General features: G+C 47.2%; 1 protein-coding gene across 6 annotated transcripts in view; it reads right to left on the bottom strand.

The window, feature by feature from the left end:
* Nucleotides 1-22,416, bottom strand: part of ncoa1 (nuclear receptor coactivator 1) — a 146,951-nt gene that overhangs the window by 45,022 nt on the left and 79,513 nt on the right. For all 6 annotated transcript variants that reach the window (XM_068028429.1, XM_068028426.1, XM_068028427.1 and 3 more), the window contains 4 exons: nt 16,154-16,333; nt 14,761-14,856; nt 8,476-8,616; nt 303-450 (listed from right to left, as the gene is read on the bottom strand). In XM_068028429.1, the coding sequence (XP_067884530.1) occupies nt 303-450; nt 8,476-8,616; nt 14,761-14,856; nt 16,154-16,333 (565 nt within the window). The remainder of the gene's footprint in view (nt 1-302; nt 451-8,475; nt 8,617-14,760; nt 14,857-16,153; nt 16,334-22,416) is intronic.

The following is a 22,416-nucleotide window of genomic DNA, read 5'->3' on the forward strand; positions in this document are numbered from 1 at the left end:
CTCTCTATTTGGAGGCCTATAGAATACCCCAGTAGCGTGATTATATCTTTTTTGCTTCTCAACTCTAACCAAATGGTTTCTGTCCTTCCATCTACACTGCTAACAATGCCACCTATCTTTGTGTCATTGGCAAAATTGCATGTGACTTTCCATCCCATCACCTAAATCGTTAATAAATACCAGTCTGTCCCCTCCCCCACGAAGACACAAGACCCCCAGTCTGGTCCCCTCCCTCCACCTCCTCAGTCTGTCCCCTGCCCCAGAGACATAAGCCTGTGTAGAAGGGGTAGCATAATGCCTACCTGTGCATGCTATACATGCCCATGATGATGGGCTGCGTTTCCACGTTGGTAGTGTAGCACAGCTTACACTTGGTCTGAGCTCTCAGGACTGTACCATCACTCAGAGAGAATCGATAATATGCACTCACTGCTGTCCCATTCCTCAGGACTGTGGAGGAATAAAAACAAGTATCAGAACCTGTCTCATGAAACAACTACAAATATACTAACCGAAGCCAAACCACAAAGGGGCACAGTGGAGTTGCACTTCTCTCACTGCATGAAAGAGAATGCGATTTCAAATTCCAGCACAGCACCTAAAGAACTTTAATTCCATTGAAAAAAAGTATGGTTTAATAAAAGCTGGTGTCAGCTGTGGAATTGTCAAAAAAACCTAACTGGTTCACTAATGTCCTTTAAGGCAGGAAACCTGCCAAACCTACCTGATCTGGCCTATATACTGAGTAACAGGGCAGTTGAAGGAAGGGTGGGGACTATTAGGGACAAATAAAAGATCTTCTTTGGAGGCAGAAGGCTTGGCTGAAGTACTGAATGAGTACTTTGCATCTATCTTCACTAGAGAAGAGGATGCTGCCAATGTCACAGTAAAGGAGGAGTTGGGAGAAGTATTTAGATGAGCACTTGAAACGCCATAGCATACAAGGCTACGGGTCAAGAACAAAGAACAGTACAGCACAGGAACAGGCCATTCGGCACGCCAAGCCTGCGCCGATCTTGATGTGTCAAGTGCTGGAAAATGGGATTAGAATAGTTAGGTGCTTGATGGCCGGCACAGACACGATGGGCCGAAGGGCCTGTTTCTGTGCTGTACAACTCTATGACTATAAATGACATAGGATAAAAATAGATAAAATTGACAGCATTCAAAGGAGAAAGTCACCTGGCCCCAATGGGATGCATCCCAGGTTGCTGTGGGAAGTAAGGGTGGAAACTATGGAGGCTCTGACCACAACCTTTCAATATTCCTCAGATACTGGAGTTGTGTCAGAGAGCTGGAGGATTGCAAATGTTACACTCCGGTTCAAAAAAGAAGAGAGATAAACCCAGCAATTACAGGCCAGTCAGGCTAGTGTCAGTGATGGGGAAACTTTTAGAGACATTAATCTGTGACAAAATTAAATGGCACTTGGAAAATTATGGGCCAATAACTAAAAGCAGGCATGGATTTGTTAAAGCCAAATGGTATCTGACTAACTTGATCGAGTTCTTTGTTGAAGTAACAGAGAGGATTAATGAGGGTAGCGATTTGTTACGTGAAGCGACTGGAGAAACTGGGGTTGTTCACCTTACAGCAGAAAAGGTTGAGAGGAGATTTGACCAAATTATGAAGGGATTAGAGAGATGAAATTTTTTTTTCATTCATGGGATATGGACGTCGCTTGCTAGGCCAACATTTATTGCCCATCCCTAATTGCCCTTGAGAAGGTGGTGGTGAGCTGCCTTCTTGAACCGCTGCAGTCCATGTGAGGTAGGTACACCCACAGTGCTGTTAGGAAAGGAGTTCCAGGATTTTGACCCAGCGACAGTGAAGGAACGGCGATATAGTTCCAAGTCAGGATGGTGTGTGACTTGGAGGGAAACTTGCAGGTGGTGGTGTTCCCATGTATTTGCTGCCCTTGTCCTTCTAGTTGGTAGAGGTCGCGGGTTTGGAAGGTGCTGTCTAAGGAGCCTTGGTGCGTTGCTGCAGTGCATCTTGTAGATGGTACACACTGCTGCCACTGTGCGTCGGTGGTGTAGGGAGTGAATGTTTGTGGATGGGGTCCCAATCAAGCGGGCTGCTTTGTCCTGCATGGTGTCGAGCTTCTTGAGTGTTGTTGGACCTGCATCCATCCAAGAAAGTGGAGAGTATTCCATCACACTCCTGACTTGTGCCTTGTAGATGGTGGACAGGCTTTGGGGAGTCAGGAGGTGAGTTACTCAGGATTCCTAGCCTCTGACCTGCTTTTGTAGCCACGGTATTTAGATGGCTACTCCAGTTCAGTTTCTGGTCAATGGTAACCCCTAGGATGTTGATAGTGGGGGATTCAGCGATGGCCATTGAATGTCAAGGGGAGATGGTTAGATTCTCTTTTGTTGGAGATGGTCATTGCTGGCGCAAATGTTACTTGCCACTTATCAACCCAAGCCTGGATATCGTCCAGGTCTTGCTGCATTTCTACACAGACTGCTTCAGTATCTGAGAAGTTACGAAAGGTGCTGAACATTGTGCAATCATCAGCGAACATCCCCACTTCTGACCTTATGATTGAAGGAAGATTTATTTTTATTCATTCATGGGATGTGGGCGTCGCTGGCCAGGCCAGCATTTATTGCCCATCCCTAATTGCCCTTGAGAAGGTGGTGGTGAGCTGCCTTCTTGAACCGCTGCAGTCCATTTGGCGTAGTTATACCCACAGTGCTGTTCGGAAGGGAGTTCCAGGATTTTGACCCAGCGACAGTGAAGGAACGGCGATATAGTTCCAAGTCAGGATGGTGTGTGACTTGGAGGGAAACTTGCAGGTGGTGGTGTTCCCATGTATTTGCTGCCCTTGTCCTTCTAGTTGGTAGAGGTCGCGGGTTTGGAAGGTGCTGTCTAAGGAGCCTTGGTGCGTTGCTGCAGTGCATCTTGTAGATGGTCCACACTGCTGCCACTGTGCGTCGGTGGTGGAGGAAGTGACTGTTTGTAGATGGGGTGCCAATCAAGCGGGCTGCTTTGTCCTGGATGGTGTCGAGCTTCTTAGAGTCACAGAGTCATAGAGTCGTACAGCATAGAAACAAGCCATTCGGCCCACCGCATCCATGCCGACCATAATGCCTATCTATACTAATCCCACCTGCCTGCATTAATTCCATATCCCTCTATGCCTTGCACATTCAAGTACCTGTCCAGATGCCTCTTAAATGTTGCTACTGTTCCTGCCTCCACCACCTCCTCTGGCAGCTCATTCCAGATACCCACTATTCTTCGTGTGAAAAATTTGTCCCATTGATCCCCTTTAAACCTCCTCCCTCTCACCTTAAATCTATGCCCTCTAGTTTTAGTCACGCCTACCATGGGAAACAGACTCTGGCTATCTACCCTATCTATGCCTCTCATAATTTTATATACCTCTATCATGTCCCCTCTCAGCCTCCTTCGCTTCAGGGAAAACAGACCCAGCCTATCCAATCACTCTTCTTGAGTGTTGTTGGAGCTGCACCCATCCAGGCGAGTGGAGAGTATTCCATCACACTCCTGACTTGTGCCTTGTAGATGGTGGACAGGTTTTGGGGAGTCAGGAGGTGAGTTACTCGCCTCAGGATTCCTAGCCTCTGACCTGCTCTTGTAGTCACGGTATTTATATGGCTACTCCAGTTCAGTTTCTGGTCAATGGTAGCCCCTAGGATGTTGATAGTGGGGGATTCAGCGATGGTAATGCCATTGAATGTCAAGGGGAGATGGTTAGATTCTCTCTTGTCGGAGATGGTTATTGCCTGGCACTTGTGAGGCACGAATGTTACTTGCCACTTATCAGCCCAAGCCTGGATATTGTCCAAGTCTTACTGCAATACTACACGGACTGCTTCAGTACCAGAGGAGTCGTGCATGGTGCTGAACATTGTGTAATCATCAGGGAACATCCCCACTTCTGACCTTATGATTGAAGGAAGATCATTGATGAAGCAGCTGAAGATAGTTGGGCCTAGGACATTACCCTGAGGAACTCCTGCAGTGATGTCCTGGAGCTCAGATGATTGACCTCCAAAAACCAGAACCATCTTCCTTTGCGCTAGGTATGACTCCAACCAGTGGAGAGTTTCCCCCCCTGAATCCCATTGACTCCAGTTTTGCTGGAGCTCCTTGATGCCATACACGTCAAATGCTGCCTTGATGTCAAGGGCAGTCACTCTCAGCTCACCTCCTGAGTTCAGCTCTTTTGTCCATGTTTGAACCAAGGCTGTAATGAGGTCAGGAGCTGAGTGGCCCTGGCGGAACCGAAACTGAGCATCACTCAGCAGGTTATTGCTAAGCAAGTGCCACTTGATAGCGCTGCTGACAACACATTCCATCAGTTTACTGATGATTGAGAGTAGACTGATGGGGCGGGAACTGGCCGGGTTGGACTTGTCCTGCTTTATGTGTATGAAGGAAGATCATTGATGAAGCAGCTGAAGATGGTTGGGCCTAGGACACTACCCTGAGGAACTGTTCGAAATCTATCTCATTTAGCACGGTGGTAGTGCCACACAACACAATGGAGGGTATCCTCAATGTGAAGGCGGGACTTAGTCTCCACAAGGACTGTGCGGTGGTCACTCCTACCAGTACAGTCATGGACAGATGCATTTGTGACAGGTAGATTGGTGAGGATGAGGTCAAGTATGGTTCCCCTCTTGTTGGTTTCCTCACCACCTGCAGCTATGCCCTTTAGGACTCAGCCAGTAGTGGTGCTACAGAGCCACTCTTGGTGATGGACATTGAAGTCCCCCGCCCAGAGTACATTCTGCACCCTTGCCACCCTCAGTGCTTCTTCCAAGTGGTGTTCAACATGGAGGAGTACTGATTCATCAGCTGAGGGAGGGCGGTAGGTGGTAATCAGTAGGAGGTTTCCTTGCCCATGTTTGACCTGGTGCCATGAGACTTCATGGGGTCCGGAGTCAATGTTGAGGTCTCCCAGGGCAATTCCCAAGCCGACTGCCGCCACCTCTGCTGGGTCTGTCCTGCCAGTGGGACAGGACATACCCGGGGATGGTGACGGCAGTGTCTGGGACATTGTTCGTAAGGTATGATTCCGTGAGTCTGACGACGTCAGGCTGTTGCTTGACTAGTCTGTGGGACAGCTCTCCCAACTTTGGCACAAGCCCCCAGATGTTAGTAAGGAGGACTTTGCAGGGTGGACAGGGCTGGGTTTGACGTTGTCGTTTCGGGTGCCTAGGTCAACCGGGTGGTCTGTCAGGTTTCATTCTTTTTTATTGACTTCGTAGCAGTTCAATACAACTGAGTGGCTTACTGGGCCATTTCAGAAGGCGTGTAAGAGTCAACCACATGTAGGCCAGATTTCCTTCCCTAAAGGACAGTATAGTGAACCAGATGGGTTTTTTTTTTAACAACAATCGACAATGTTTTCATTAGACTGGCTTTTAATTCCAGGTTTATTAACTGAATTCAAATTCCACCTTCTGCTGTGGTGGGATTTGAACCCATGTCCCCAGAGCAATACCCTGGGTCTTTGGGTTACTAGTCCAGTGACAATACCACTATGCCATGTGTCCCCTATAGAAATTGTTTCCATTGGAAGAAGGGTCTATAACGAGAGGACAAAGAGTTAAGGTAATTGCCAGAAGAATGAGAGGTGACATGAGGAAAACAAATTATGTAGCGAATTGTTGTAATCTGGAATGCAATGGCTGAAAGGGTGGTGGCAGTTGATTCAATGGTAACTTTCAAAAGGGAATTGGATAAATATACAGAAGAAAAAGTTATGGAGAAATCAGCCAGGATTTCTGCTCCTGATCACTGTTCACTGACCCCTGGGTTAGAGAGAGAGGGGGAAATCAGCCAGGGTTCCTGCTCCTGATCACTGACCCCTGGGTTAGAGAGAGAGGGGGAAATCAGCCAGGGTTCCTGCTCCTGATCACTGTTCACTGACCCCTGGGTTAGAGAGAGAGGGGGAAATCAGCCAGGGTTCCTGCTCCTGATCACTGTCCAGTGACCCCTGGGTTAGAGAGAGAGGGGGAAATCAGCCAGGGTTCCTGCTCCTGATCACTGTCCAGTGACCCTTGGGTTAGAGAGAGAGGGGGAAATCAGCCAGGGTTCCTGCTCCTGATCAGTGTCCAGTGACCCCTGGGTTAGAGAGAGAGGGGGAAATCAGCCAGGGTTCCTGCTCCTGATCACTTCCACTGACCCCTGGGTTAGAGAGAGAGGGGGAAATCAGCCAGGGTTCCTGCTCCTGATCACTGTCCAGTGACCCCTGGATTAGAGAGAGGGGAAATCAGCCAGGGTTCCTGCTCCTGATCACTGTCCAGTGACCCCTGGGTTAGAGAGAGGGGAAATCAGCCAGGGCTCCTGCTCCTGATCACTGTCCACTGACCCCTGGGTTAGAGAGAGGGGAAATCAGCCAGGGCTGCTGCTCCTGATCACTGTCCAGTGACCCCTGGGTTAGAGAGAGGGGGAAATCAGCCAGGGCTCCTGCTCCTGATCACTGTCCACTGACCCCTGGGTTAGAGAGAGGGGAAATCAGCCAGGGCTGCTGCTCCTGATCACTGTACAGTGACCCCTGGGTTAGAGCGAGGGGAAGTCAGCCAGGGTTCCTGCTCCTGATCACTGTCCATATGAACATATGAATTAGGAGCAGAAGTAGGCCATTCGGCCCCTCGAGCCTGCTCCACCATTCAATAAGATCATGGCTGATCTGATTGTGTTTTGAAATCCACACTTACAGCTACACCTGATAACCTTTGATTCCCTTGCCTAACAAGATTCTATCTACCTCCACCTTAAAAATATTCAATGTCTCCGCCTCCACCATCTTCAAAGGCAGAGAGTTCCAAAGTCACACAACCCTCTGACAGACAAAATCTTTCCTCATCTCTGTCCTAAAAGGGTGACCCCTAATTTTAAAACAGTGCCCCCTAGTTCTGAACTCACCCACAAGAGGAAACATCCTTTCCACATCCACCTTGTCAACATCATTCAGGATCTTATATACTTCAATCTAGTCTCCTCTCACTCTTCTAAACTCCAGTGAAAACAAGCCCAGTCTGTCCAACCTTTCCTCATGAGACAACCCGCTCATTCCAGGTATCAATCTAGTAAACCTCCTCTGAACCGCCTCCAACGCATTCACATCCTTCCTTAAATAAGGAGACCAAAACTGCACACAGTATTCGAGATGTGGTCTCACCAATACCCTGTATAACTGAACCATAACATCCTTACTTTTGTTTTCAATTCCTCTCATAATAAAGGGTAGCATTTCATTAGCCTTCTTTATTACCTGCTGTACCTGCATACCGACTTTTTGTGACTCCTGCACTGCACTGGAGCACCTAGATCCCTCCGCACCTTGGAATTCTGCAGAAATTCTCCATTTAAGTAATAAAATGCTTTTTTATCCTTCCTGCCAAAACAAACAACTTCACATTTTCCCCCATTATATTCTATCTGCCAGATTTCTGCCCACTCACTCAACCTATCTACATCTGCAACCTCATGTCCTCTTCACAACATACTTTCCTACCTGACCAGTGACCCCTGGGTTAGAGAGAGAGGGAAATCAGCGAGGGTTCCTGCTCCTGATCACTGTTCAGTGATGCCTGGGTTAGAGAGGGGAAATCAACCGGGTTCCTGCTCCTGATCACTTTCCAGTGACCCCTGGGTTAGAGAGAGAGAGAGAGAGCTGGGGGGAAATCAGCCAGGGTTTCTACTCCTGTTCATTGTCCAGTGACCCCTGGGTTCGAGAGAGAGAGAGACAGTAAATCCGCCAGGGTTCCTGCTCCTGATCACTGTCCTCCAGTGACCCCTGGGTTATAAAAGGGGAAATCAGCCAGGGTTCCTACTCCTGATCACTGTCCAGTGACCCCTGGGTTAGAAAAGGGGAAATCAGCCAGGGTTCCTGCTCCTGATCACTGTCCAGTGACCCCTGGGTTAGAAAAGGGGAAATCAGCCAGGGTTCCTGCTCCTGATCACTGTCCAGTGACCCCTGGGTTAGAAAAGGGGAAATCAGCCAGGGTTCCTATTTCTGATCACTGTCCAGTGACCCCTGGGTTAGAAAAGGGGAAATCAGCCAGGGTTCCTACTCCTGATCACTGTCCAGTGACCCCTGAGTTAGAGAGAGAGAGGGAAATCAGCCAGGGTTCCTGCTCCTGATCACTGTCCAGTGACCCCTGGGTTAGAAAAGGGGAAATCAGCCAGGGTTCCTATTCCTGATCACTGTCCAGTGACCCCTGGGTTAGAAGAGGGGAAATCAGCCAGGGTTCCTGCTCCTGATCTCTGTCCAGTGACCCCTGGGTTAGAGAGAGGGGGAAATCAGCCAGGGTTCCTGCTCCTGATCACTGTTCAGTGACTCCTGGGTTAAACAGAGGGGGAAATCAGCCAGGATTCCTGCTCCTGATCACTGTCCAATGACCCCTGGGTTAAACAGAGGGGGAAATCAGCCAGGATTCCTGCTCCTGATCACTGTTCAGTGGACGAAGGCAGACAGCAAGGACCTACCTTCCTGCAACAGCTGTTTAGCATAAGACGGCCCCCGCTCCTGGGGTTGGAAAAAAGCATAAATACATTTTCTGACGAGGTCCTCCCAGCCCACTCTCCCGGAGGCCCGCAGACTGCTCGCATCAATGGAAATGATCTTTCCTATAAAAATATCAAATCAGAAACAGAGTTAAATACCAATAAAACCAATAAAATTGATATCAGTCAAGAAACCGCTGGAAGCTGTCTACACCTGTGCGTGGGTCTATCTGTGTGTGCAAGTCTGCACAAGCATGTCGGATGTGATGCCCCCATGATTAAATATGTTACTCAGTGGGTCACAGTCAATGGCTGCAGTGGCCAGTTGGTTAAAACATCCTGGATTGCACCCAGCACCAATCACACTGCACCCTGGCAGTGAGAGGGGAAAGGGAACTGTGGAAAAACAAAGGGGCCTCCCAATATATATAACCCTCCTTTTAAGTAGGGAAGATTCTCTCCTTCATGCAATCTTCCAGCACAGAAGGAGGTCATTCTGGCCATCGTGCCTGTTAGCTCTTTGAAAGAGCTATCCAATCAATTCCACATACATACTCTTTCCCTACAGCCCTGGAAATTGCTCTTTTTTGGGTATGTATGCAATTTCCTTTCGAAATTTTTGATGGTAGATCTCCTCTCCAAGGTCTTGATCTCCTTCCTAAAGTGTGGTGCCCAGACCTGGACACAGTACTCCAGCTGGGACCGAACCAGTGATTTAGAAAGGCTTGGTATAACTTCCTTGCTTTTATACTTTATGCCTCTATTAATAAAGCCAAGGATTCCATATGCTTTTTTAAAAGCCTTCTCAACTTGTCCTGCCACCTTTAAAGTTTTGTGTACACACACACCCCCCAGGTTTTTATGTCCCTGCATCCCCTTTAAAATTGTACCATTTAGTTCATATTGCCGCACCTCATTCTTCCTACAAAAACGTATCACTTCATACTGCTCTGTGTTGTTTCATCTGCCACCTGTCTGCCCATTTCATGTGTACTTAAGTCTGTTACTCTCCTCCACTTCACTGTTTACTACATTCCCAAGTTTTGTGTTCTCTGCAAACTTTGAAATTATTCCCTGTAAACCCGTCCAAGCCATTTATATCAGAAAGAGCAACAGTCCCAATATTGACTCCTGGGGAACATCTCTTCCCTTAAGTCTGAAAAACAACACTACTACTCTTGCTTTCTATCCCTTAGACAATTTTATATCTATGCTGCCATTGTCCCTTTAATCCCATGGTCTTGAGTTTTACCAAGTCTATTATGCGACATTTTATCAAATGTCTTACGACACCTCTGAGGGTCCAGATGGCTTGCACCCCAGGTTGCTAAAGGAAGTGGGAGTGGAGATAGGGGAAGGGCTTGCCATAATCTTCCAATCTTCCCTAGATACTGGGGTGGTGCCAGAGGATTAGATAGCGGTAAAAGTGACACCCTTATTCAAGAAAGGGTGTAAGGATAGTCCAAGTAAGTACAGGACAGTCAGTTTAACATCAGTGGCGGGTAAGGTTTTAGAAACAATAATCCGGGACAAAATCAATAGGCACTTGGAGAGGTTTGAGTTTGCCAGCATGGATTTGTAAAAGGCAGATCATCGTTGACTAATCTAATTGATTGTTTTAATGAATTAACAGAGAAGGTTGATGAAAGAAAAGCAATGGATGTGGTCTATAAGGATTTTAAGAAAGCCTTTGACAAAGTATCATATAAAAGGCTGGTTAACAAATTTGAAACTCATGGAATAGGAGGCTCAGTGTTGGATAAAAAATTAGCCTAAGGATAAAAAACAGTGAGTCGTGGTAAATAGTTGTTTTTCAGACTGTCAAGTTATGCTGAAGCTTTATAAAGTCCTGGTTAGACCACAACTAGAGTATTGTGTCCAGTTCTGGGCACAAAGGATGTGAGGGTTCTTGAGAGGGTTCAGAGGAGATTTACCAGAATGGTTCCAGGGATGAGGGATTTTAGCTTGGAAATTAGGTTGAAGAAGCTGGGGTTGTTTACTTTGGAGCAAAGGAGATTGAGGGGAGATTTGATAGAGGTGTAAAGATTATGACAGATTTAGGTACAGTAAACAAAGAAAAACTGTTCCCATTAGCTGACTGTACAAGGACCAGGGGAGACAGATTGAAGGATTTGGGCATGAGATGGAGGGGGAATTTGAGTAAGAGCTTTTTTACACAGTGAGTAGTAATGACCTGTAACTCGCTGCCTACGAGGGTGGTGGAAGCAGAGACAATCAATGATTTCAAAAAGAAATTGGATGGACACTTGAGGGAAATAAACTTGCAGGGCTACAGGGATAAAGCGGGGAAATGGGACCGATTGGATAGCTCTACAGAGCTGGCATGGACTTTATTGGCCGAATGGCCTCCTTCTGTGCTGTAATGACTCTATGGCCTACCCAACCTTCTCCTCAAGTCTCCAACCCCACCTAGCCACCATCAACCCCTATCCTCAAACCCACCTTCTCCTCAAATCCCCAATACCACCTAGCCATCATCACCCCCCATCCTCAAACCCACCTACCTAACATCTTCCCATATCCCCCAACCCCAACTACCCACCCTCTCCTTATATTCTGGTCTCTGTAATGATGGCCATGAAACTACCAGATTGTTGTAAAAATCCATCTGGTTCACTAATGTCCTTTGGGGGGGAAATCTGCCATCCTTACCTGGTTTGGTCTAAGTGACTCCAGACCCACAGCAATGTGGTTGACTCTTAACTGCCGTCTGAAATGGGCTAGCAAGCCACTTAGTTATACCAAACTGCTACACAGAAGTCAAGAAAGAATAAAACCAGACAGACCACCCGGCATCAACCTAAGCACTGGAAATGACAGAGGCACAGCCTGCTCAGTCGACCCTGCAAAGTCCTCCTTCTAACATCTGGGGACTTGTGCCAAAATTGGGCGAGTTGTCCCACAGAATAGTCACGCAACAGCCTGACACAGTCATACTTACGGAATCGTACCATATAGCCAATGTCTCAGACTCCTCTATCACCAACCCTGTCCCACTGGCAGGACAGAACACACCAGAGGTGGCGGCTCAGTGGTATACAGTCAGGATGGAGTGGCCCTGGGAGTCCTCAACATTGACTCCGGACCCCATTAAGTCTGTTTTGTCATTTTTCATGGAATGTGGGCGTCGCTGGCTAGGCCAGAATTTATTGCCCATCCCTAACTGCCCTTGAGAAGGTGGTGGTGAGCTGCCTTCTTGAAACGCTGCAGTCCATGTGGTATAGGTACATGCACATTGCGTTACGAAGGGAGTTCCAGGATTTTGACCCAGCGACAGTGAAGGAATGATGATATAGTTCCAAGTCAGGATGGTGTGTGACTTGGAGCAGATCCTGCAGGCAGTGGTGTTCCCATGCACCTGTTGCCCTTGTCCCTCTAGGTGGTCGAGCTCACGGGTTTAGAAGGTTCTGTTGAAGGAGCCTTGGCGAGTTGCAGAAGTGCATCTTGTAGCTGGTACACTCTGCTGCTATTGGGTGTCAGTGGTGAAGGGAGTGAAGGTTGAAGGTGGTGGGTGGGGTGACAATCAAGCGGGCTGCTTTGTCCTGGATGGTGTCAAGCTTCTTGAGTGTTGTTGGAGCCGCACCCATCCAGGCAAGTGGAGAGTATTCCATCACACTCCTGACTTGTGCCTTGTAGATGATGGAAAGTCTTTGGGCAGTCAGGAGATGAGTTACTCGCCTCAGGAGATGAGTTACTCGCCGCAGGATTCCGAGCCTCTGACCTGCTTTTGTAGCCGCAGTATTTATATGGCTCCTCCAGTTCAGTTTCTGGTCAATGGTAGCCTCTAGGATGTTGATAGTGGGGGTTCAGCGATGGTAATGCCATTGAATGTCAAGGGGATTTGGTTAGATTCTCTCTTGCTGGAAATGGTCATTGCTGGCACTTGTGTGGCTGGCGCGAAGTTTACTTGCCACTTATCAGCCCAAGCTGATAATTGAGAGTAAACTGATGGGGCGGTAATTGGCCGGGTTGGACTTGTCCTGCTTTTTGTCTACAGGACAAACCTGGGCAATTTTCCACATTGCCGGGTAGATGCCAGTGTTGTAGCTATACTGGAACAGCTTGGCTAGGGCTGCGGCAAGTTCTGGAGCACAGGTCTTCAGTACTATTGCCGGAATATTATCAGGACCCATAGCCTTTGCAGTTTCTTGATATCACGTGGAGTGAATCGAATTGGCTGAAGACTGGCATTTGTGATGCTGGGGACTTCAGGAGGGGGCCGAGATGGATCATCCACTCAGCACTTCTGGCTGAAGATTGTTGCAAATGCTTCTGCCTTATCTTTCGCACTGATGTGCTGGGCTCCCCCATCATTGAGGATGGGGATATTTGTGGAACCACCTCCTCCAGTTAGTTGTTTAATTGTCCACCACCATTCACGGCTGGATGTGGCAGGACTGCAGAGCTTAGATCTGATCCGTTGGTTATGGGATCGCTTAGCTCTGTCTATTACATGCTGCTTGGTCATAGAAGACAGAGGGTAGCAGTGGAAGGGTGCTTTTCTGAATGGAGGGCTGTGACTAGTGGTGTTCCGCAGGGATCAGTGATGGGACCTTTGCTGTTTGTAGTATATATAAAAGATTTGGAGGAAAATGTAGCTGGTCTCATTAGTAAGTTTGCGGACGACACAAAGGTTGGTGGAGTTGCTGATAGTGATGAGGATTGTCAGAGGATACAGCAGGATATAGATCGGTTGGAGACTTGGGTGGAGAAATGGCAGATGGAGTTTAATCTGGACAAATGTGAGGTAATGCATTTCGGAAGATCTAATACAGGTTGAAAGTATACAGTAAATGGCAGAACCCTTAGGAGTATTGGCAGGCAGAGAGATCTGGGCGTACAGGTCCACAGGTCACTGAAAGTGGTAACGCAGGTGGATAAGGTAGTCAAGAAGGCATACGGCATACTTGCCTTCATCAGTCGGGGCACTGAGTATAAAATTGGCAAGTCATGCTGCAGCTGTACAGAACCTTAGTTAGGCCACACTTGGAATATTGCGTGCACTTCTGGTCACCACACTACCAGAAGGATGTGGAGGCTTTGGAGAGGGTACAGAAGAGGTTTACCAGGATGTTGTCTGGTCTGGAGGACATTAGCTATGAGGAGAGGTTGGATAAACTTGGATTGTTTTCACTGGAACGACGGAGGTGGAGCGGCGACCTGATAGAAATTTACAAAGTTATAAGCGGCATGGACAGAGTGGATAGTCAGAAGCTTTTTCCAAGGGTGGAAGAGTCAGTCACTAGGGGACATAGGTTTAAGGTGAGAGGGGCAAAGTTTAGAGGGGATGTGCGAGGCAAGTTCTTTACACAGAGGGTGGTGAGTGCCTGGAACTTGCTGCCGGGGGAGGTGGTGGAAGCAGGTACGATAGCGACGTTTAAGAGGCATCTTGAGAAATATATGAATAGGATGGGAATAGAGGGATACGGTCCCCGGAAGTGCAGAAGGTTTTAGTTTAGACAGGCATCAAGATTGGCGCAGGCTTGGAGGGCCGAATGGCCTGTTCCTGTGCTGTACTGTTCTTTGTTCTGCGCACTGCATTTTCGGAGGGATATATTGACCTTAGAGGGCGTGCACTGCAGTTTCACCAGAATGATACCAGGGCTAAAAAGATTAAGTTATAAGGACTGATTGCATAGACTAAGCTTGTGTTCCCTTGTGTATGGAAGATTAAGGGTTGATCTAATTGAGGTGTTTATGATGATTAAAGGATTTGATAGCAGAGACAGAGAGAAACTATTTCCTCTGGCGGGTAAATCCAGTACAAGGAGGCACAATCTTAAAATTAGAGCTAGCCTGTTGAAATCAATAAGTACTTCTTCACAAATGGTTGTGGAAATCTGGAACTTTCTTCCCCAAAAGCTGTGGATGCTGGGGGTTGGTTGAAAAAGTTCAAAATTGAGATCAATAGACTGTTAGACAAGGGTATTGAGAGTATCAAACCGATGGAGTTAAGATACAGATCAGCCATGAAAAGCAAAATGGGCTCGAGGGGCTGAATGGACTACACCTATGTTCTCTCACTCTTTTCCCTTTCCAGAAACACATTTAGTTCTCTCTGATCCTATTTAACACAATCCACTGCAATGTCTTTGACTGTTAAGATCCCACCACTCAATTCTCTTTTAATTTCCCTCTTACTCCTAACTCCCAGGATCTGCTCCCCACGTCCCATCAGTTCTGCCAATTCAGTTTTGATGCTTCAGAGGATTGCATCAACTGCTGACAGAGTCTCGCTGTCCTTACCCGTTGTGTCCTGTTTGGTAATGAATGTCTCAGACATAGGAGTGTGCTGTGGTTTCGGTAATCTCCGGGCTATGCAGATCAAACAGGACTGCAGGTCTGTGGAGCAATTAAAAAGACAGCCTTTAGAACTGGGGATAAAAACAGAAAGTGCTGGAAATACTCAGCAGATCTGGCAGCATCTGTGGAGAGAAAAGCAGAGTTACCGTTTCAGGTGTGTGACCTATCATCAAAATTTTCTGTTTTTATTTCAGATTTCCAGCATCCACAGTACTTTTCTTTTAGAATCGGGCCATCCCATGAAGTTGCCAGCAAGGAAACAGGATGAGGCTGAGGCTGGTTCTCCTTGGGGGTAGCTTTTTTCATCATCGTCTCGTGCTGACAGTGGGGCACTCTGCTGGGGCAGATCCCCTAGGATGCGCTATGCAAATCTCAGGCTCTCCGCCAAAGCCAGCTTTACCTCGGCTGCCTCATCTAGCACCGAGCAACTGACTACCTGGTAAGCAGAAGTTGGTGTGCGAAGAAATGGGAGAGAATGGGAAGTTAAACCAGGGCAGGACAGTGAATGGCAGGGCCCTGGGGAGTGTTGTTGAGCAGAGACACCTTGGGGTGCAGGTACATAGTTCCCTGAAAGTGGCAACACAGGTAGACAGGGTAGTGAAGAAGACGTATGGCACGCTTGCCTTCATCGGCCGAGGCATTGAGTACAAGAGTTGAGATGTCATGTTACAGTTGTACATAACGTTGGTTAGGCCGCACTTGGAGTACTGTGTGCAGTTCTGGTCGCCGCACTACAGGAAAGATGTGATTAAGCTAGAGAGGGTGCAGCAAAGATTCACAAGGATGTTGCCTGGTTTGGAGAGCTTGAGTTATAAAGAGAGATTGGATAGGCTGGGTCTGTTTTCCCTGGAGCGAAGGAGGCTGAGAGGGGACATGATAGAGGTATATAAAATTATGAGAGGCATAGATAGGTAGATAGCCAGAGTCTGTTTCCCATGGTAGGGCTGACTAAAACTGGAGGGCATAGATTTAAGGTGAGAGGGAGGAGGTTTAAAGGGGATCAAAGGGGTAAATCTTTCACACATGAGCTGGAATGAGCTGCCTGAGGAGGTGGTGGAGGCAGGAACAGTAGCGACATTTAAGAGGCATCTGAACAGGTACTTGAATGAGCAAGGCATAGAGGGATATGGAATTAATGCAGGCAGGTGGGATTAGTATAGATAGGCATTATGGTCGGCATGGACGCAGTGGGCCGAAGGGCCTGTTTCTATGCTGTACAACTCTATGACTCTATGACTAAGGTGGACGACAGATGCCCGGAGACACAATAAGAAGGACAAGGAGCATCCAGCCAACTTTAGCACACTGCCCATCCTATTCTCCAAAAATTACTTACCATCTCCCTCCTCCTTTATAGACTTGGGCTGCGACACGGTGAAGCACTGCATTATCTCGTACTGCTGCCTCGCCTCCCGGCTACCTGTATCCGCCTCCTCCGGTACTCGCACCAGCATCCGACAGTTGAAGGTATGGCTGTTCTGCCTGGTGCTTTCCTTCGACCAAGGAACGCTGTTCACTGAAACGAGGAGCAACAGGTTAGGGGGTGCCATATTAGAGAAAATGAACCATGAGGATGATGGGAGCAGAGGTGGGGGCTGGGGTGGGGGGCGGCGGAGTTGGTGGGAGTGTTGATGTATTAGGGGTTGTGGGGAGTTGGGTGGCAGGGGAACCTATCAGGGAACAGGGAGCAACTCAGGAAACATTAGACCAATTCCTTCACTGAACCTCAATCATCTGTACATAAGAACATAAGAAATAGGAGCAGGAGATCATTCAATGAGATCATGGCTGATCTGATTCTGGCCTTAACTCCACTTTCCTGTCTGCCCCCCCAAAAACCCTTGACGCCTCTGCGGATCAAAAATGTGTCTAATTCAGCTTTGACTATATTCAATGACCCAGCCTCCACTGCTCTCTGGGGAAGAGAATTCCAAAGATTAACAACACTCAGAGAAGAAATTCCTCCTCCTCTCCATCTTAAGTGGGAGACCATAGAAACCATAGAAAAATTACAGCACAGAAGGAGGCCATTCAGCCCATCGTGTCTGTGCCGGCCAAAAAAACTAGCCGCCCGATCTTATCCCACCTTCCAGCACCTGGTCAGTAGCCTTGCAGGTTACAGCACTTCAGGTGCATGTCCAGGTACCTTTTAAATGAGTTGAGGATTTCTGCCTCTACCACCATTCCTGGCAGTGAATTCCAGACACCCACCACCCTCTGGGAGAAAAAGATTTTCCTCATGTCCTCTCTAATCCTTCTACCAATCACCTTAAATCTGTGCCCCTTGGTAATTGACCTCTCCGCTAGAGGAAACAGGTCCTTCCTGTCTACTCTAGGCCCTTCATAATTTTGTACACCTCAATTCAGTCACCCCTCAGCCTCCTCTGTTCTAAGGAAAACAACCCTAGCTGATCCAATCTTTCCTCATAGCAGCAACTTTCAAGCCCTGGCATCATTCTTGTAAATCTCCTCTGTACTCTCTCCAGAGAAATTATGTCATTTCTGTAATGTGGTGACCAGAACTGTACGCAATACACCAACTGTGGTCTAACCAGTGTTTTATACAGTTCCAGCATTACATCCCTGCTTTTGTATTCTATACCTCGGCCAATAACGGAAAGCAGTCCATATACCTTCTTCACAAATCTATCTACCTGTCCTGTCACCTTCAGGGACCTGTGGACATGCACTCCAAGGTCTCCCACCTCTTATACCCCTCTCAATATCCTCTCGTTTATTGTGTATTCCCTTGCTTTGTTTTTCCTTCCCAAATGCATTATCTCACACTTCTCCAGACTGAATTCCATTTGCCACTTTTCCGTCCACTCAACCAAACCACTGATATCATTCTGGAGTCTACGGCTATGCTCTTCACTATTAACTACATTGCCAATTTTTGGGTGATCGGCAATTTTCCCAATCATGCCTCCCACATTTAAGTCCAAATCATTAATATATACCACAAACAGCAAGGGACCCAACACTGAGCCCTGTGGAACGCCACTGGAAATGCTTTCCATTCACAAAAACATCCATCGAATACTACCCTTTGCTTCCTGTCACTGAGCCAATTTTGGATTCAGCATGCCCCTGTATCCCATGGGTTTTCATTTTATTTTTTAATTTAATTTTATTTAGAGATACAGCACTGAAACAGGCCCTTCGGCCCACCGAGTCTGTGCCGACCATCAACCACCCATTTATACTAATCCCACATTAATCCCATTACCCTCTCACATCCCCACCTTCCCTCAATTCCCCTACCTATACTCGGGCAATTTATAACGGCCAATTTACCTATCAACCTGCAAGCCTTTGTCTGTGGGAGGAAACTGGAGCACCCGGGGAAAACCCACGCAGACACAGGGAGAACTTGCAAACTCTGCACAGGCAGTACCCAGAATCGAACACGGGTCCCTGGAGCTGTGAGGCTGCGGTGCTAACCACTGCGCCACTGTGCCACCCCTGACCAGTTGAATCGGCAAGGGTTGTTTTACTGACCAGTCTGCCATGTGGGACCTTGTCAATTGCCTTACTAAAATCCATTTAGACCACATCCACTGCACTTCCCTCATCAATCTTTCTTGTTACTTCCTCAAAAAACTGAATCAAGTTAGTGAGACATGACCTTCCCTGAACAAATCCATGCTGACTATCCCTGATTAATCCGTGCCTTTCTAAGTGGCAGTTTATCCTATCTCTCAAAATTGATTCTAATACTTTACCTACCACCGAGGTCAGACTGACCGGCCTATAATTATTTGGCCTATCACTCACACCCTTTTTAAACAATGGTATAATGTTCGCAGAACTCCAATCATCTGGCACCTCGCCTGTATCCAGTGAGGACTTAAAGATGATCCTCAGTGCATCCACTATTTCCTCCCTTTAACAATGTGGGATACAATCCATCCGGCCCTGGCGATTTATCCACTTTCAAGGATGTCAAGCCCTCTAGTACTTCCTCTCTCATTCTGCTTATTGTATCGAATATTTCACAGTCCTCTTTTACTACAATGTCTGCATCAACCCTCTCCTTTGTGAAGACAGAGACAAAAAACTCATTAAGAACCCTGCCCACATCATTTGCATCCATGCATAAGTTCCCTTGTACATCTCTGATAGGCCCTACCCTTTCCTTAGTTATCTTCTTGCTCTTAATGTACTGATAAAACATTTTTGGGTTTTCCTTGATTGTTCCTGCCAATAATTTTTCATGTACTCTCTTTGCTTTTCTAATTTCCTTTCTTACTTCACCCCTGCATTTTCTGTACTCCTCTAGGCTTTCTAAAGTGCTAAGTTTTTAGTGACCGTCATGAGCTTTCTTTTTCTGCTTTAGCTTACCCTGTATACTTCGAGATAACCAGGGTGCTCTAGATTTGGCTGTACCACCCTTTATCTTTGTGGGGACATGCCCACACTGTGCCTGTAGAATCTTGCTTTTGAATGCCTCCCACTGGTTGGCCACTGATTTTCCTTCAATTAGCTGTATCCAGTCCACTTTCACCAGATCACCTCTCAGTTTTAAAAATTTGCCTTCCCCCAATTTAGAACTTTTACTCTTGTTTTATCTTTGTCCCTTTCCATGGTAATGTTAAAACTAACTGTAGTCCGGTCACTATCTCCAAAATGATGACCCACTGCTACTTCATCCACTTGCCCAGATTCATTTCCGAAGACTAAATCTAGAATTGCATCCCCTCTCGTTGGGCTTGTTACGTGTTGGTTAAAAACGTTCTCTTGAATGCCGTTGAAGAATTTTGTGCCCTCTCAGCTCTTCACACTGTTTGTATCTCAACTGATATTAGGGTAGTTAAAATCCCCAGCTATTATTGCCCTAATGTTTTTGCACTCAGAAATTTGCCTACATATTTGTTCTTCTATCTCCCGCTCACTATTAGGGGGTCTATAGTACACCCCTAGTAGTGTGGCTGCCCCTTTGTTATTTCTGAGCTCCATCCATAATGGCATCATTTGATGATTCATTTAGCATATCTTCTCTCCTCACAGCTGTTATTGATTCCTTAACTAATAATGCCACACTCCCTCCTTTTTTATCCCCCTCTCTATCCTGCTTGAAAACTCTATATCCAGGGATGTTGAGCTGCCATTCTTGCCCTTCTTAAAGCTAAGTTTCCGTTATAGCAATGATATCGTGTTGCCATGTGTCTATCTGTGCCCTCAGCTCATCGGCTTTATTTACTATACTCCTTGCACTTAAACAAATACCTTTTAACACTGCCAAATTCCTGTGCTGCACACTTTTTCACCTTTGCTTCTTGTCTTTCAGAGTCACTAACTAATATTCTGCATCCTGTTCCCTGCCCTGAAATTGTCCTATCTGAAACTGCCCTCAGGTTCCCACCCCCCTGCCAAACCAGTTTAAACCATCGCCAACAAACCCACTAGCAAACCTTCCTGCAAGGATATTTGTCCCAGTCCTGTTCAGGTGTAGACCGTCCGGCTTGTACAGGTCCCACCTTCCCCAGAACTGGTCCCAATGCCCCAAAAATCTGAAGCCCTCCCTCCTGCACCATCCCTCCAGCCATGCATTCATCTGGTGTATTCTCCTATTTCTATACTCACTTGGGAGTAATCTGGAGATTACCACCTTTGAGGTCCTGTTTGCTAATCTCTTTCCTAACTCCCTAAACTCAGCCTGCAGGACCTCATTCCTCTTTCTTCCTATATCGTTGGTACCAATATGGACCATGACCTCTTGCTGTGCACCCTCACCCTCCAGAATGCTCTGTAGCCACTCTGTGATATCTATGACCCTTGCACCAGGGAGGCAACATACCATCCTGGAATCACGTCGGCGACCACAGAAACGCCTATTTGTTCCCCTAACTATAGAATCCCCTAACTCTATTGCTCTCTTGTCTTTTCTCCTCCCTCCCTGCACAGCTGAGCCACCTATGTTGCTCTGGTCATGACTCTCGCTGCACTCTCCAGAGTCACCCTCTCTCCCATCGGTACTCAGAATTGAATACCGGTTAGAAAGTGGGATGCCCTCCGGGGACCCCTGCACTACCTGCCTTGACCTTCTTGTCTGTCTGGCAGCCAACCAGTCCCTCTCCAGCTATGATCTCTTAAGCTCTGAGGTGACTACCTCCTGAAATGTGCTATCCATGTAGTTCTCTGCCTCACGGATGCACCACAATATCTCCAGCCGCCGCTCGAGTTCCAAAACCCGAGACCTCTTATTTTGAAACTGCGCCCCCTTGTTCTAGATTCTCCCACAAGGGGAAACATCTCAGCTCCTGCCCTGTCAAAGTCCTCAGAATATTATGCGTTTCAATAAGATCAGCTCTCAATCTTCTAAACTCCAATGAGTATAGCCCTGACCTGGTCAACCTTTCCTCAAAAGACAAACCCCTTAATCCCAGGAAGCAGCCTAGTGAACCTTCTCTGAACTGCCTCTAATGCAAGTATATCCCTCCTTTAATATGACCAAAACTGTACACAGTACTCTCGGTGTGGACCTCAGTGTGGACGCATCAATGCCCTGTACAATTGTAGCAAGACTTTCCCACTTTTACGCTCCAACCCCCTTGCAATAAAAGCCAACATTCCATTTGCCTTCCTAATTACTTGCTGCACCCGCATGCTAACTTTTTGTGATTCATGTATGAGGACCTCCACCGCCCCCCCGCGTTCCCTCCGTACCGCAGCATTCTGCAGTCTCCCTCCATTCAACTAATATTCTGTTTTTCTATTCTTCGCACCAGTGAAAAACCTCACATTTTCCCACATTATATTCCATCTGTCAAAGTTTTGCCCACTCACTTAACATCTCGAAATCCCTACATAGAAACATAGAAAACAGGAACAGGAGTAGGCCATTCGGCCCTTCAGGCCTGCTCCGCCATTCAAAAAAGATCATGGCTGATCGTCTAATTCAGTACCCTGTTCCCGCTTTCTCCCCTTATTCCTTGATCCCTTTGGCATTAAGAAATATATCTATCTCCTTCTTGAATATATTTAATGACTTGGCCTCCACTGCCTTCTGTGGTAGAGAATTCCACAGGTTCGCCACCTTCTGAGTGAAGAAATTTCTCCTCATCTCGGTTCTAAATGGCATACCTCGTATCCTGAGACTGTGACCCCTGGTTCTGGACTCCCCAACCATCGGGAACATCCTCCCTGCATCTAGCCTGTCTAGTCCTGTTAGAATTTTATAGGTTTCTATGAGATCCCCTCTCTTTCTTCTAAACTCTAGTGAATATTTTTTATTATTATTCATTCATGGGATGTGGGCATCGCTGGCCAGGCCAGCATTTACTGCCCATCCCTAATTGCCCTCGAGGCCTAGTCGACCCAATCTCTCCTCATACATTAACTCTGCCATCCCAGGAATTAGCCTAGTAAATCTTCTTTGCACTCCCTCCATGGCAAGAACATCCTTCCTCAGATAAGGAGACCAAAACTGCACACAATACTCCAGATGTGGTCTCACCAAGACCCTGTATAACTGCAGTAAGACATCCTTGCTCCTGTACTCTAATCCTCTTGCAATGAAGGCCAACATACCATTCGCCTTCCTAACTGCTTGCTGCACCTGAATGCTTGCTTTCAGCGACTGGTGTACAAGGACAC

This window comes from Heterodontus francisci, unplaced genomic scaffold (assembly GCF_036365525.1).
Source record: "Heterodontus francisci isolate sHetFra1 unplaced genomic scaffold, sHetFra1.hap1 HAP1_SCAFFOLD_705, whole genome shotgun sequence".
Taxonomy (NCBI): domain Eukaryota; kingdom Metazoa; phylum Chordata; class Chondrichthyes; order Heterodontiformes; family Heterodontidae; genus Heterodontus; species Heterodontus francisci.